The sequence below is a fragment of the Gymnoscopelus braueri genome (genome assembly GCF_963280865.1).
Source record: "Gymnoscopelus braueri genome assembly, chromosome: 18".
Taxonomy (NCBI): domain Eukaryota; kingdom Metazoa; phylum Chordata; class Actinopteri; order Myctophiformes; family Myctophidae; genus Gymnoscopelus; species Gymnoscopelus braueri.
Window position 1 is genome coordinate 27,963,186 of NC_137618.1, and position 17,820 is coordinate 27,981,005.

The window sequence follows — 17,820 nt, forward strand, 5'->3', positions numbered from 1 at the left end:
AAAAACTCTTGCAATAAAATGTGGAATATTTATATTTGCACAAAACATTTTCATGAAAATATTTGAGAACCACAGGTTTAAAAAAAAAAAAAAAATTGGAAGCTAGCTTAAATAAGCAAGTACACTTTGGAAACAAGCCCCCCAAAAAACTAACCCTGCAACCCGCAACTAAAAATATTTACAACCAACTTTACAGAAAAACAAGCTCAAAGTCGCTTTTAATACGCCGACCTGGCAACGTTGGCTGCGTCGCTGTCAAACGTGCGCATGCGTGTTTCATACTGGGCGGTGTCAAACACATCTGTTTACATCTGTTTACTGAGAATGTGAAAAATATCAATAATCAACATAAGTAGCTAGATTCTAGTCTAATTTATTTTAGGACCTAGAATAAATGAGACAAAGCTATGTAAGAAAAAATGCACGCCTACAGAATGAACCGTTAATAAAGAACATGATGTATGCCAATTTGGCACAGGCTGCTGTATATATAGGCACCTTTTGCCTAAAATCTTAAAGCCCGTAATGTAATGTAAGCATACTTATTTGTATCCATTTTCATAGTAGACTAATAGGCCTTCAATGTCATTTATATGTAACATTGTTTTGTAATGCATAGTGTGATTATTATAGGCTATAACCTATAATGGTCAATGGATGCTTTAATCACTTAAACACCATACGGTTGAATGGAGTCCCTCAGGGCTCTATGCTAGTGTCGTTTAAGTTTTCTGTTATTGTGGGGAAAGCTTTCTCTGAAAATAGCCGATCGATAAGCTCTTTACTTCATTTAATCACCACTTATAGTGAATTACATAATCACACTATAATGCATTATAAGAGTGATTAAAATGCTTTATAAAATCTAATGGTAACACTTACTTATACATCCCATGTCTACAATTCATTATAAGATTTATAAACATACTTATAGTGCCTTATAATCTGCTTATAAAACTGTATAACACATTATGAAGTATTTTATAATGACTAATGTGTTATAATACTTCATCATTGCTGGACACCCACAGACTTTTTCTTGGCAAGGATCATAGTGTATTATAATTATCATAGTTGTTATACATTATCATAATCTCATAATGTATTATAATCACTGTTATAATACACTATAGTGTGATTATAAGTCACTATAAGTGGTCATTGTGTGTTTTAAGTGAAGTAATTACATTCCTGAAGGTGTAGGCAGAAACCTTGTGTGTTGTTCTTGCATAAATTGAATGCTATTTATTTTATTTTAATTAAAGCACCCAATGACCACTTATAGTGACATATAGTCATACTATATTGCATTATAACAGGGATTATAATTTTTTTATTTTTACTGCATTGAACACAAAACAGTATTCATACAACCTTAGAGTAATTTATTTAATTACATCTGCAAAATTACAGTATCACACAAACTTGATATCGTTGCATCATTCTCTCACAGGCAGTATTGAAATATTTTGGGATCATTGCTTGCGCTCCAGTTTTTTCCATCAACAATGACAGCTATTGTACGTACAGTGTCTCTGTGTTGACGTTCTAGAACAAGGGTTCCCAAACTTTTCAGGCCACGACCACCCAAAATAATGATATTTGAACTGCAGGGTACCCCCTACCCTGACAAGCACTTGGAATTGTAGGCATTACATTAAGTTTGACTCGGTTCCACAGATAAATATCGTGAAAATAGCCGAACCACAAGCTCACAATGCCTCACGCTGCGAGGCGTTGTGAGCTTGTAGATCGCCTATTTTCACAATGTTTGTGTTTGTTTCTTACGTAATATTTGACAATTTGGTATTAAAAAGGTCTTAAAAGTCATTAAATTGTAACTTTAGAAATATGCAGATACCCTGTATACACTTATACTGTATGTTGTTTTGTTAACTGTTGAGTGAGAAAATAATGTTGCTCATTAAACTAATCATCTGGGGACCCACAAAAATCATTTGGGGACCCCTCTGGGGGTCACAACCCCCAGTTTGAGAACCACTGTTCTAGAAGCACTGAAGCGCAAAGAGACCCATGGTCCATTAACTTAACAAAGCTCAAACTAAACAACCTTTTTTCCCCCCAACAAATATTGAATTACAAGATGTTATTCAAAGGTAATGGTTTATTCATCCCATGTTCGCTGAGAAGATCTGCAAGTAAATTTGCCTGATCGAAATGCCAAGATGCTGCTATGAATCCACAAATACAGCAAGTCAAATATGTCAAAATTATGTACGCAAACTGGCCCAAGTGCTTTCAAAGAATTTCTCATTCATCACTGGCCTCTGTTGAAATTAAAAAATAAATAAAAATGGCAATCCCATGTTTGAGTTATGATTAAGGCAAAAATTGCTCAATAGCTACACAAGCAAAATTAAAAGCATACTTGGAGGATTCGTGTTATTCATTAAACCTAAAATGAGATTGAGAGGGATTCCATTTTTGATCAGCCATTGGAAGACGTATGCAGAATTTGAAAGAGAGACAAATGGAATGTCAATTTGATTTATTGGAAGTGTACGTTCAAATAAATAAGGTATTTAATTCCCACACAGGACTTTAATACAAGCCGTTCACTAAAACACCTCCAACTTACTTCCTGCCACACACATAAATGCATGGCATATGAAAAGATTTCTGAACAAATTTCTGCATATACAGTAAAGTGGCCCATCCTCACAGAAACATCTTTCCCAGTAACAGCAATGTTACAACGATGCTCAAAAATTTAAATATGATAAAATATGACAAGTGTGATAAGTGTCAAAAACTTGTTGAACTGGTTAATATCACTTGGATATACCCATCTAAGGCCACCCGCTCTGTTCATTTGAAATCAACTATTATCACAGCCTACATCCCATTTTATGCTTCCAGGGAGCTCTAATGGCCATGCCCATTTCTAGAGGAGGGACATCTTGTAATGTATTAGTTTTATGGCAATAAGCAGGTTTTTTGAGAAAACAGGTCCAGACCATAGAGATAGAAAATCCTAAAACCATATCATTAACATCATATCATTAACATATGATCTCTTCTCTGCTTTTTTGTAAATTGGTTCCTAGAGATTTGAATACACTCACACGCAATACAATGTCAAACAAACTTAAGGAGCATTATCACTAAAGATGCATGACACTCTGATTCTATCTGCTCCTGCACAGTAAAATCCTCAGTGTCAACTTATCTCTGACTGTAAAAATGGATGCTTACAAGGATCCACTTGTACAGAGTAACGACTGTAAAAATGGATGCTTACAAGGATCCACTTATACAGAGTAACACTTATTATCTTACTGTGTGGAAACATGCACACAGGTTATCTGCAGTTCATCACCACAGGATGCTTGGTGCTTTCTGGCACCGACTTGAGGCAGGTACTGAACTGTAACGATGACAGTCCCACCTGCATGCTACAGTAACAGCTGAGATGGCAAGAGGAGTCCAGAAGGGCATAAGCCACACGCTACCATCTGCTAGTGTACTTCCTATAAACCACAGGCCTCATCTAGGAGATATTCAGATGAGCAGAGGCTCAGCTTACACTCTCCCTTTAAAACACAAACATTTTCACCCAATTTCACATGCAAAACCCTCTCTTGAGTGTGTAAAAGCCAAGAACAGGAATCACATTCTGAAATGAATATAGGTTCAAGTGGTAAGAACCGCTGTCAAAGGGAAGAGCGAGGTGCAGAACTACACTTGATAAAAAGTTGTTACAGTCCAAATAAACTGGAGCCAAACAACTGCAGCCGTTTCATTGTTATGACAGTGAAGCTGCCTCAGATGCTCGCTCCACGGCAGTGGGTTAGAGGATAGAGAGGCCTGCTCTGGGTTTTACGGTGGGCTCCAACTCAAAGCCTTTGCCTCGAGTCCTGACTGTAGCCTCCCGGGGAGGCCTTACGGTGAGGATTGTACGAGTCTTGGTAGGGATCCTGATAGTCTTCCTCCACCAGAGGATAGTGGTCTCGGCTGTGCTGTGAGCCGGAGGACAGGCGGTTACGGTTTTTCCGGGTTTGTTCATTGTGGTAGTTCTCATCGGTAGGCATCAGGCTGCGACGTTCCACAGACGAGTGGTCTCCCCCCGCATGGTTGCTGTTTCTGTTTCTTTGGGCCTGTCCATGAGAGGGAATAATTATGCACATTATGAACATTTCCCGTAATAGTTTGGCAGAAAATATCAATATACAGGGCCTCATATATCATGTAAAGAAATTGAGATATGGTTTAACTCTTTTTCATGAAGCCCATTTCTGCGCTATAAACATACTTATAATATATTATAATCTGTATAATTATAGTTATAAGCACACACAAAACACACTTTTATAGACTTACTTTTACTACCTTATTCTTTCTCATTTTATGATCTTTTATTGTTTCTTGCATTCTCCTGTACTTTTATGCTTTTTTATTGTTCCTTGCATATTTGTATCCCTTAATGCTCTTTCATGATGTCCCATACATTTTTTATGTTGTTTTTCTATTTCTTGCACTCTCATATCCTTTTGTGTTTTTGCCAGACCCAAGGGGTCGGGGCTTACATGAGGCTTTGTATCTGTTTTCTCCATACATGGTATGTCACTTTGTCCCCCGGCCCCAGCCAAAAAAGTCTGTCCCTCTTTCGCCATAGAAGGGACATAGAAGGGACCGTCATGCGAAGCCCGGCCATTCAGATTTCAACCACTAGGGGTCTGGCAGTACCAGGTCTCCTGGTTCTTGTTTTTATTACAAGAGGTTCGGGTCGCTATGGGGCCCTCACATCTAGAGTTAGGGCCGTTAGCGAGCCTCACATCTATGTCACACTGACAATCCAACCGATATGCCCATATACAGTATGGGCATATTTACACTAGGATCCCCATATTTACATTGATCTCCATATATGAGCATAAAAGGGACACAAGTAGGGTTCAGGTGAGGTTAGTTCACCTGTATGGCAGCAGGATATGGGGAGAGAGCAGTGGAGCCCAGGTTGCGTCCCAGCAAAGGGTTGAGAGGTGTGCTGTGGGAGGTGTGCGTGGAACGCCAGTAAGCCTCCAGGTACTCGGCCAGGTGTTCACATGCATCCTCCAGCTGGTTCTCATCCAGAATGATGTCAAACATTTCCTGAATGAGCAGGAGGTGGGGTGGGTGGAGAGGGAGGGAGGGACGGAAGGAGGTAAGAAGGGAGGAGAGAAGGATCAACACATTTGATATGAGGGACATGGCATGAAGGGGAAGCAAAAGAGAGAGAGAGAGAGAGAGAGAGAGAGAGAGAGAGAGAGAGAGAGAGAGAGAGATTGAAAAAAGGGACAGAGAGCTGTGTGATAGACAGATTCAAGTGTAGCTGCAGCTATAGATGTGCATGTACTGTATACATAAATGTTGTCTGACATGCACATATGGGATGAAGCTCAACATATGAATGGTGGCTGTTGACAAGGGTACAGATGTCTTATGCATTTTTCAAGTTTACTCACCGGAGGACATTGTGCCAACTTGTCTGCTGCCACAAGCTGCACATTCAGGTGTTTGCTTTGGGACTTTCCTCTCGATTTTATCAGCCGCTGGAGGACCTGGAGAGCATAGATACAAAAACACCAGTTACAACTGCACGCTACTTTCAAAATATCTTTCATAATTTAATACATAAACATACAATTATTTAATCAAAGAGACGTCAAAAACAGGCAAGGATGGTCTCACTAATTCCATAAAGTTGCTGTACAAAGACTATGGGCCCTATTTTGACAGCGCAACTTTATGCCTGGCGTTATGTCTTAACTTGCGTCGTGGGGGTGTAACCCAGCGCTATTTTGTTATCTTCCACCAAGCGCAACACCGGCGCTGATTAGCCTAATCGGTGATATAAACACAATTGATACGAGGAATTAACAGTCACACCTTTGAGGATTACGGGAAAATTGCAATCAGAATCACTTAATTCATAAGTGCCGGTGTCCAAGTGTACACGTGTTGTGAAGCTACCTGCCATGACACGTTCTCGTGTACAACCAAACCCTTGCGTTCGTGGATAAGACGAGCTCCATGGGTCGTCTTAAGTGCAAGCGCAAAGTATGTGGGGAAAATAGCTTAGCGCTCTGATAGTGGGCCTCAGTTTAAGATCAACTACACCTCCACACGCAAAGTAGGCACACAGCGCTGTGGTATCTAGACAATCGCATGGGGAAGATATCATAACGGCCAGCGCAAGCCACTATAATACGTAATAGCACAGGCACTGGTCACGGAAAATAGGGCTCTATGTTTTACTTAATGAATTACTGTGTGTACAACTATAAAAAGTGGTATGACTACTACCAACAGAGGGCAGCAGCTCACAGATTAGATGATGACAATCTAAACAGTGGCCCCAAATATTACCTTAGGCGAGGAGACCTTAACATGGACGATGATGGGTGCTAATGAGGTCTTGATGAGCTGTGCTGGATGGTTGATGGTGTCAGCATCCAGCACCACCAGCTGTAGAGATCTGGCCAGTTCAAATATCCTTTCTATCTCACTCTGGACCTCCGCTACGGACAACAGTACAGACATGACAATGTAAAGGCATTATTTCATTTACATACGCACATACGCACACCCACACACACAGAGAGAGAGAGAGAGAGAGAGAGAGAGAGAGAGAGAGAGAGAGAGAGAGAGAGAGAGAGAGAGAGAGAGAGAGAGAGAGAGAGAGAGAGAGAGAGAGAGAGCAGAATTCAGGGCATTACCAAGACTTGAGCGTGTGTTGGACCTCTCGATGATGGCTCTCTTACTGGGGTTGTTCAGAACTGATCTCTTGGCCAGAGATATATCAGCTGTTACCCTTGTGATGGATATCCTGAAATGGAAAAACATGATATATCAAATGAACACATTCCTTGTTGATAGACTGTACATAATAATGTATTATCTAGATACACACGGTTGAAGGCAGGCTGACTGTGTGTGTGTGTGTGTGTGTGTGTGTGTGTGTGTGTGTGTGTGTGTGTGTGTGTGTGTGTGTGTGTGTGTGTGTGTGTGTGTGTGTGTGTGTGTGTGTGTGTGTGTGTGTGTGTGTGTGTGTGTGTGTGTGTACATATATATATATATATATATATGTCGCGGATGTGACTGGGATAGGGTTAGGGTTAGGGTTATATATATATATATATAACCCTAACCCTATATACACACACTATACAGTATCATATTCACTGTTGATATTCTGTCAAATATTTCATTGTTGATGCGTATATTTCATGCATATATTCAATGGTGATATATTGTACATTTATGCATAATATGTCAACTCAGTCAGACCCCATATTCTTATCTCTCTACTCTTACGTGCACCTATCCTGTAATTCATGCTTACAGCTGTTGCTGCTACAACACCTGAATTTCCACACAGGGATTAATAAAAGGTTTATCTTACGTTATAATTTCAGTAACATTTTGGCCATTTAGGCCTTTGTCAGAGTGATCTCTCTGAAGCCCAATTTATACTTTGTTGTGTGACTGCAGCACTTGCTTCAGTTATTTTCACTGAGCACGGTATACTTCAGTTGTGCAACGAAGTACATATTAGCCATGACGAGTGGCGTAGTCTATGTTCGTTTTACTCTTACCTGCAACAAACAACCAGGTGTGTAGACATCTTCTGCATAGCAACAGTATCATTTAATTACTCACCTCCCATCAAACCTGTGCTTCAGGAAGTCAAATAGTGCTTTCTGCATCATATCTGTCACCTACATCCATGAACCATGGCATGGCGAAGTGAGAAGATGAGCATGGGAAAAGAGAAGGGGTGAAGATGGACGATAGAAAGGGGAGAAGATAAGAAGATAAGACAGAAAATAGGAAATAATAGAATAGTAAGGGAGAATAAATAGGAGTACAGTCAACCACTTTCAACCTGGCGTCGCTATTTTGGGCATGTCATAGGCGAAAATGTTGATAGATCAAAACATTTCAAATAGGTCAGGTAGGTTATTGTGGCCTCCTGGTGGCGCTATAATAGGCCAATGTGAAAAGGGTGCCATTTCTTCTTAGGCCTTTCATGACAATCGGACAATGCATTCATAATTTGAGGCATTTTGTTCCAAAAATGTGTTTTGCAAAATTAGACCTGCTGGTGGCGCTATAACAGGCCAATGTGAAAAGGGTGGCATTTCTTCCTCGGCCTAGTGGGAATGTGCATGAAAAACTTGCATGCAAAAAAAAGCGTTCATGATTTGAGGCATTTTGTTCAAAACGGACCTATCCTGCAAACTTTGGAAGCCAATGCTAGCCAATTACGATGGAATATGAAATATCGGACACATCCGTCTTGATCACATGACTATAGCAATACTGTGTACCGATTTGCGTGATTTTTGGACAGAATCTGAAGGAGTAATAGCAAAAAAATTGTTTTACAAAAGTCAGCCTCTTGGTGGCGCTCTAAAAGGCAGATGTGAAAAATACAGGTCAAGGGTTTTTCCTTGGCCTAATGTATTGCGGGTAATACCGCCGCAAGATACAGTTTAGGGCCAGCGCCAGCTGCCTTGTGCATAATTAACGGAGCGGTAGTGCCACAGCATAGCCCTAAGTGACGAAAAACATACAAAAGTTAAAATATGTAGGTACAGTACAAGGTTTCTGCCCGACTGTGACAATATAGAGCTTAAAGGGATATTTCACTTTCAAAAAAACTTTTGGTCATTTTATCATCTACTCAGGCCTTTGTGAGCCCCCCAGACAGTTTTTAAGTTGCTCGATTCAGTATTTAGATATTTGATATACATTTGATCAGACCCATTGTAACTTCAAACTCCATTTTAACCATGTTAGATTCATCAAAAACACCTGTCCTTGGTCCTGGTGACTCATACTGCCCTCCTAATACGTGAGGGGGCCGTGTTTTTCAGATAATTTTTTTCATTTATTTTATTTAATATTTTTTTATTGTATTTATTATATTGTATATTGTATTTTCCAAAAAATATATAAAAAATAAGTGAAAAAAGTAATTGAAAAAACACGGGCCCCTCGCGTATTAGGGGGGCGCTATGAGTCACCAGAACCAAGGACGGGTGTTTTTTATGAATCTAACATGGTTAAAGTGGAGTTTGAAGTTACAATGGGTTTGTATAGGGGGCGTGTCTGATAAAATATCAAATATCTAAATACTGAATCGAGCAACTTAAAAACTGTCTTGGGGGCTCACAAAGGCCTGAGTAGGCGATAAAATGACCAAAAGTTTTTTTGAAAGTGAAATATCCCTTTAAGTGGTTAAAGGCAAGTTATAAATCAATGGAAGATGATTTTGGTTATATTCAGACATCTAGTGAAATCAATAAGCCACAACGCAGCGAAAAATCTGAAATTCCCCTTGAAAAGAGTCACTCTTATAGAGCACTCGCCTCTTGACCACAAGGTCATGGGTTCAATCCCGGGCACCACCAACTCAGCGAATGAGTAGCACGGCTTGGGTGTGGCAAGTCGTGCGGTAAGTACTGGGAGCTGATGGTAGGTGTTGCAATCCATCTCCCAGGGGTCTAGTGCACGCACTGCGAAAACGGGGATAGACTCCTGCGCTCTGGCTGATACCGACAAGAAGCCTCTCCGACCTACTTATTCCCCATTCTGATGCAGTTTGTTCATTATCCTTGTGAGCTGGGTCTGTGAATTACTCCCTTAACTGAACCATTTGTCTACAGAACGCATCCACGAAGAATGAATCATGTTTAGATTAAATGAGGTGATTAAGGCCTACAATGAGGAGTGTTATTAAGAATGATGCCCATGTGATGAATCATGGCAATCGCACAGCATGGCATCTAAAAAAAATTGTCAGTGAATTACATTCTGACGTTCATGAGCAGATTGGGTGGATGGAATTACAATACATCATAGCAATTGGTACAGAAATGTTTTAAATGTAAGATTAGGTGTTATGTACAGATACCAATTGTACTGGTCAGAGGTGATTCACTGAAGACAGCAGGCATCTATGGAAATAAGTCAAAACAAACTAGCATGTCTATTTGGCTGTGTCAGTCTGATTATGTTGCTTAAGTCAGTGGTTCCGGGAACCCCCAGGGGTCCTTGGGGGGTTTCAGAGGTTCCCCATCAAAATGAGGAACAGTTTGACCACTTTAGGCTTTTATACTTCTTTAGCTATGTGAAAGTAGCATATCTACAAGCTCAAAACGCATCCCATTTCTCGTGAAACACATAGCAGAACTTGTTTTATGTTTTATTTGCTTATTCGTGCTATTCTATAATTCTCAGAATAAACCGAACCAATCAAATTAACTAGGATCGTAAACAAGGAGAGGCATCTCTGCTGCATCAAGCTACAGCACGCACACACCCTACACATACGCGTGCACGCACAGTCTGGGACACGTACACTCGTTCTAAAGACTACAGACACATCAACATCAAGACATTGTTGTTTGCCGTTTCTCGCAGCAGGTCAGGATAGATAGATTGAATGTCTTTTAATCACTTTTTTCTCGCTCGTGCGCTCGCTCACGTTGCTGTATGTCAGCTGGTGCATGTTTTGCTTGTCAGAGACGGAGAGAGAGAGTGCACTCTGAACAGAAAACAAGGACGTTCGATTGAAGGAAAGAAACAAAACCCTGCAAAAACACACTTGCCCATTCAGGCAACAAGAAAGTAAACTCCACTTGCAATATGGCAACCATTGTCAACTCCACACTCCAGTGGGCAGGTACTTTACCCTTGTGAAAAGAAAATGTGCTGCCTTTCGCAGATGTATCACCCTTCACACAACCTCGACTTAATGTTCACATTTCTTGGTAATTCTCTGTTACACAAGCCAAGGCACTGAATGATGTGCAATTATCATTCATAGGTTTTATTTCAAGGCCTGCAACCAAGCAGCTTTTCAGATGACGATTCATCACTGTATGGCAACCAAAGCGGATAATAAACAACGAAGGCTGTCAAATCAGATTTGTAGCAAACAAATACAGATAAATCTCAGTTCTCCTGGGCGTCCGTTTAGATTGTGGTACACAATCAAACATTTCTTCTCATTCACAGACCTACTAGTGCACTATAATATTCTTCTGTTTCTCATTTCAAACCGTGCTCTACTTTTTCAGACTGACGTGGTTTCCCCGGAAGGTGTTGCCACGGCAACACCAGCATGAGAGGTGAAGACTGTGATACTATGACGAATGAATCCATCCCCACTCCACCCCCCTTGGCCTCCTCAACCATTATTCCAATGGTTCCAGTGGTTATTGATTAGAGTTTTGAACTTAACCACATGAACCCTAGCATCCCTATTCTGGGCATGGCATATTAGACGAACATTCAGTAAAAATAGCAGCTCTACAAGCTTGTGTGATGTGCTGTGAGCTTGTATCGGCTATTTTCAGCAAAGAGATTTGGTGTAAAAAGGGAGAAAATGAGGGACCCAAAAATAGAACTCTGGGAGACAACAAACAAGAAAGAAACCATATTATACCAGGTGCTGTGTGTGTGTGTGTGTGTGTGTGTGTGTGTGTGTGTGTGTGTGTGTGTGTGTGTGTGTGTGTGTGTGTGTGTGTGTGTGTGTGTGTGTGTGTGTTTGTTTTCATAGACCTGATTGCTTGTTTTTCGGATTGCTTGTTTTTCTCGCCAAACCTGGCAACATTGAACATGCGACGCTAAGGGACCAGTCGAAATTTACATAAGGGGGGGCATGGAGGAAATGTATGTGCCCTGATCTAAAATGCCATGACCCTCCCTTTGACAAAAAAAAAAAATCAATGACCCTCCCCAAGTGATTACAAAAAAAGAGTAACCCTCCCCGCCTAGAAGTGTCACGATATATTGTGTCACGATATAGCCTATCGTGGTATTAAAATGTGATGATAGGTATTGTCATGATGTCATACTGTATCGTAATATTTTTGTAATTGTTTTTTTAATACAAAAAAAAACACTTTCTTTTTTTTTGCCGGTGAAAGTTAGGAGTTTTTACTGTATGATATGAAATGTAAAGCTTATCATAATCATAGTAATTATTAATCATGTCCTCCATCATATTCAAGGTATTTTGGAGAGAAATGAAACAGACTCCAGTCAGTCACTTTCAGTTTAAAGCACTGCAGAGGGGAGGTGTTGTGTGTCAGCTGATGCTCGTTGACGCTCGTTAATGTGACATGCATCTGCACTCTCAAATAGGCCTACATCTAATCTAAGATTGTATTATACTGTATCTGGTATTATATATTTTTTTGCTGTTGGAAATAACTAGGCTGCACTTGGTTGGTAAAGTCCAGATGACAAAAATATGAGGTTTGTGGAATTTATAGTTATGCAGTCTTATATTATATTATATTTGTTATATTAGTGTGTGTCTATCTGTCCTCTGAAACAATGGGTTTATAGTTAGTGAGAACTTCACTTCTCCATTAAGCTTGCACAAATGTATTTATTTGTGTGTACAAAGCACTTTGTAATTGTTTCTAACTTGCTTTATAACGTTATTTATAAGATGATGGCCAATGTTGATGATACATGAGAAAAGAACATTCATAATATATCATATCAACATCATGTATCGTATTGTGAAATTCTTGACACCCCTAACCCTCCCCATCAAATACAACATGACATTTAAAACTGATATGTCCAATGTTTTGCTTTCCACATTGATTAGAACATTGCTGTAGTGTAGTCAGTCTTGCTAAATGCACAGTGTATCTGTAGTAGTGGTAGCAGAATGGATAGTGTTCTCATCTTACATGTGGGAAACCCATTGAATCCTGGTCAGATTGAAGAAAGTTGAATATTTGGTAACCAGTAGTTTAAAACTTTTGTCACTCTGCCCTTTTAATTATCAACTACAGTGACTACAACACTGTTGCCTACATAAAACAAATTAGGCTATCAATTATGGCCTGATGCTTCTGGTTTTACTTGTGGAGCTAGGCATCTATACACAACTGTCCATATAGATCCACATTAATCACATGCACAGAATTACTTCAAATGATTATGAATATCCAGTTATAGTAGGCCTATTTATAATGCATCTCTCCAATAACGCCTGTTGAAGTTTTGCTTAATTGTTCAACCACCATCGTTAAGACGCTGAATAGATTTGACTGGGTCGTTCACACTCGCTGTGCGTTGATGGCTTGTTAACGACCGTCATTGATTCTAAATAGACAAGGTGTTACTTGATTTGAATTCTTTGTATCCTTTGAAATGGAGAGGGGTCATTGACCACTGTTCTGCTGTACTAAAAAGGTATATAAAAAACGGACTATTTTATCAATTCAAAATTGCATGACCCTCCCTTGGATTCAAAGTAAAATTAGCTGACCCTCCCTTGGACCAAAATTAGAAAGGCATGACCCTCCCCTATTTTCCTCCATGCCCCCCCTTATGTAAATTTCGACTGGTCCCTAAACGCTAATTATGTTTTTTATATAAGTGGTGACAACATTTTTAGACACCACACGGGTCTTCCCAACAATAGCGAAGATTAAAGTCAGGGTGAACATGGCCAAATAATAACTTAATAGCCAAACTAGGTCTAATGAAGCACGCTAGCACGCTAACTCTGTTGCCTGAGGCCCAGTTGCACTGTCTGCAACAGTTGCAGTGTTGAAGGATGGGAGCGGAGGGCGGTTACTGCGGAGGACGGGCCGTCTCCCCATTGGCTTAAAGGACAGGCAAAACGGGGAAGTGTCCACATTGGCTTTAAAGGAGTGAAGGACAGCCAGGATAGCCAATGATTGAAAACATGTCGAACATGATGCAAATTTCGAACATTTTTAGGATGACGATTAGGTCTGACTGTTCATAGACTCAGGCGCTCTTCGAGCACCTGGTAAAAAGTATATAGAGACTTCAAGTGGTTAAAAGGTGGGAAATAGAGAAAGGGAGAATGAAAGAGATAGTCTGGATTGTCTGTATGTGATCCAATACAGGGCATACGCCCACTTTTGTGTTCAATTAAATTAAATTAAATTCAACCTTTACTTATTTTCTCTGGAAGGGCTTGGCAATGTATTGATATTATATTGATATTGTGATATGACTAGATATCGTCTGGGATTTTGCATATCATAATATTGTGATATGGCTTAATTGTTATCTTTTACTGATTTTAATCACCAAAGACCTATCTTATACTTTCAAAAACAAACAAACAAACCAAAAATACTATATTATCATCACAATACAATATTATCGCCACAACATTGCTATCGAGGTATTCAATTGTGATATTTGATATTGCCCTAAAATACATTGAGGGGTGGTGAACCCACATTCTCAATGATGAAGAGTGCCTGCATACGTACATTTTCGAAAATAGCCGATTTACAAGCTCACAACACATCACGTGAGCTTGTAGATCTGCCATTTTTAAACATTTTTGAAAACCTTTAAATTCAAACCTATGCCAAAAATAAGGACTCCAAGTTGAAAGTGGTTAAACATCGAGGCACATCGGCTGCATAACTGCCAATACCGAAGTCAAATAATGACCGATATATTGGTCTGGCTCTAGTCCTACCTCATACCCCTTCAAGGAGGGTCCCACCAGGACCACTGGCCTCATGGAGGGCACCACGTCATATGGAGGGATGTGTTCTGCCTGAGATGGCGAATGCGCACGCACGCACGCAAGCGCGCGCACGCACACACACACACACACACACACACACACACACACACACACACACACACACACACACACACACACACACACACACACACACACACACACACACACACACACACACACACACACACACACACACACACACACACACACACACACACACACACACACACACACAGATAAGATGAATACACATGGCAATACGTTGTTATGTATGACGTTTCATACAGCTATTTAGTGTGTATCATATCGAAGAAACCAAGTCTTTTGCCATGTGACCACCACCTTCTGATCAAATGAGATCCACGAGGACATTCACAATGTTGCCTACATTGGACTTTTTAAATTTATTTTTATTATCAATGTCTGGAAATCATTTGCATAGATATGCCAACCCATTGATATGATGTAAATCTTTAAAGGGGTGTTTCACTTAAACGCATGGGTCAAACATCTAGTCAGGCTTTTGTGTGCACACTGGACAGTTGCTTGATTCAATATTTAGATATTTGATATTCATTTGTTCAGACACGCCCGTCCTATAAGCCCATTCAACTTTAGACTCCATGTTAACCATGCTAGACTCATTGAAAACACAGGTCCCTGGTTCTGGTGACTGATATTGTCCTTATAATGCATGAGGTGACCTTCATTTTTCAATTACTTTTTTTCGTTTCTTTTTTTTTCTCTAAATTGTTTTGAAAAGGAGCAGTATTGAGTTACACTCACCACTTTCTGTTTCTGCTTCCCTGTAGAGCAAAAGAAAAACATGGTGATCATTTTATATTACATCATCGGTCCAAGTCAAGCCACAATGTGTGGACATTACAGGACTTTAGTGTCACAGTTATTGAACAGTTACTAGTTTGGTTATATAGTGCTAATACTGTGCAGATATCAAGGTAAAGGATTGACACTATTGAGTCTGGTGAAGGCGTGTCTTCCTCCACTGACCTACTGTATATGCGCTACTCAGTGTGTGGGACTTACCCGTACTGTTGGGGTTTGGTTTGAAGCCGGTGCCGACCACGTCTCCAAGACTGGAGGAGGAATTCCCACTGGACTTACTGCTAACATACAAAACCATGTATAGAGAACCGTGTTAATGTGAATAGCAGGCAGACACCATCAATCAAACTGTGCGAACGGGTCACTCTAAGCCCATGATATTTGTATGTTTTTTTTTACCACTTTCAACCTGGCATCCATATTTTGGATATGTAATTTTAGATGAAAATGTTTTATTTAATTTAAAATGTTTAAATTAAAATGTAAACTCTTTCTTAAAATCTTTCACTGGTATATTTTGCACAATAAACATTTCTCATACATTTCAAACAACAGACTGCTAAAATCGATGTTAAACGGAAGGACTTTAAGGGCTATTATTTTGTCAATTTCACATTTTGTCGGTAACTGTATGATGTACAGTATGCACCATATACAACTCCATGTGAAATATAGCTAATCAAATTAAATTGTATCGCAAAAATGTCTGGAATAAAAAAAAAGTGCTTTACAATGAAATGTCCTAATTACGACCGATTTGCTGACTAAAATCAGCAAATCAATGGTGGGAAAGACCACCTTGCTTCTGTCACCATTGTCAATGAAGAAAAATGATGACGCATGGCATTCTCTAATCACTTTAGTGTCTGAAACTCGACACCCTGCTTGATGGAAAATTCTGCTGTGGCCACAAACAGGCACACAGATGCTGCGTTCACACTAGTGGCGACAAAGCAACAGGCTACAAGACATACATTTTCAATGAAGCCAGCGTCATAAACCGACCTCCAGCACTCGCTGAGTAATGGGCGTGACACAAAAAAAGTTTAGCTGATTCCAACTTTTTTCAGTGCAACAATGATGCAGTGAAGCGTCAATCAATCATCATATGTTTTTGTTCACTTTAATTCCTGCTCCGTAATGTCAACTAAATGGTAACTAAATCTTGCCTTTAACCAGTTCTGACCCTACCCTTTTCATTCACGCAGTGTGGCTTGAGTCATGTCGCTCAGTATGACCAGTAGGCTATAAATCAAGCTTTTTAGTTCTATCATTACCCCCCCCAAACACACACAAAGACACACTTCACTCATGACCTCCATTTATCCAATATCATTCAAAACTCAACCCATCCATACCCCGGTCTCACATCTTTCCTCAGCACTTCCACTTAAACCCTGTCTACTTAGTTGAACAGGGTTCAACCAAATCTCTTTGTCAAAACATGATGTGTTGTGTGCTTGTTGATCTGCTATTTTTGTCGAACATTCTGCCCAGAATAGGGATGTAAGGGTTCATGTGGTTAATGAACTTCCTTCCAAGGTCCTTTTCCAATTGAATGTTGCCTTCACTCACTGCTGACTCTCCATCTTACCTATGGAAACGACTCCTCTTCTGTTCCTGCTGTAGGCGAATGTTTTCTAGCTTCAGAGGGCTGGGGATGAAGCCAATGTCACAGCCCTCCTTCACCAGACGGCCAATCCACCAGTCATTGTTGTACTTCTGGACATCCGTAAGAGAAAAGACAGAGAGGAAACTCACAATGTGAGAAGGGGCTAATCTGTGAAGGTTTAACCACTTAACCACTTTATATTTTGTTGATCTGGGTCCCCCAGGGGTCTATCCGTTGTCCCACTCATTTTTTCCCTTTGTCGAAAATAGCCGATCTACATAATATATCATATATTATTATCACATGCTCGAATAAGGACGCAAGAGTTCATGTGTTTAAAGGGGGTGTATTGTAAGGGATATTCTTTTGTTAAAATAAGTGTTACATAGCTCTATATTATGATAGTAATCATTGCTATAGAGTATTTATTCAGTAACAAGTGTCTTCCTGTCTCACCAGCTCTTTAGTAAACAGAAAGTATTTCCTGTCTATCTCAACAGTGTACAATCAATAAAGGCCCGTAACCATGGCGACATTCTTTTACACAAAAACGCTACTAAACAGCTGAGATTTGGTGAAATCGAAAAACGGGCTTCGCAGTTCCATGCACATGGTAATGGTCAATGGCTGTGTGCAATTTCAGATCAATTGCTCCAGCCACTGAGGAGAACCGGGCAGATTTTGGCCTCACCACGCACGCACTACAGAGCTTTGTAGAATTATAGGAGTATATACATATATATATATATATATATATACATATATATATATATATATATATATATATATACATATACATATATAC

At 39.9% G+C, this 17,820-nt stretch overlaps 1 protein-coding gene across 5 annotated transcripts in view; it reads right to left on the minus strand.

The window, feature by feature from the left end:
- Positions 1 to 3,857: 3,857 nt before the first annotated feature.
- LOC308073866 (voltage-dependent L-type calcium channel subunit beta-4-like) overlaps positions 3,858 to 17,820 on the minus strand; it is a gene marked incomplete at both ends in the record, with an annotated part of 54,498 nt that continues 40,535 nt past the window's right edge. For 3 of the 5 annotated variants that reach the window (XM_080413067.1, XM_080413065.1, XM_080413068.1), the window contains 10 exons: positions 3,858 to 4,118; positions 4,936 to 5,112; positions 5,466 to 5,561; positions 6,370 to 6,521; positions 6,720 to 6,829; positions 7,663 to 7,721; positions 14,507 to 14,587; positions 15,344 to 15,363; positions 15,605 to 15,684; positions 16,998 to 17,125. In XM_080413067.1, the coding sequence (XP_080269193.1) occupies positions 3,858 to 4,118; positions 4,936 to 5,112; positions 5,466 to 5,561; positions 6,370 to 6,521; positions 6,720 to 6,829; positions 7,663 to 7,721; positions 14,507 to 14,587; positions 15,344 to 15,363; positions 15,605 to 15,684; positions 16,998 to 17,125 (1,164 nt within the window). The remainder of the gene's footprint in view (positions 4,119 to 4,935; positions 5,113 to 5,465; positions 5,562 to 6,369; positions 6,522 to 6,719; positions 6,830 to 7,662; positions 7,722 to 14,506; positions 14,588 to 15,343; positions 15,364 to 15,604; positions 15,685 to 16,997; positions 17,126 to 17,820) is intronic. The other 2 variants (XM_080413066.1, XM_080413069.1) reach the window with 1 other exon arrangement.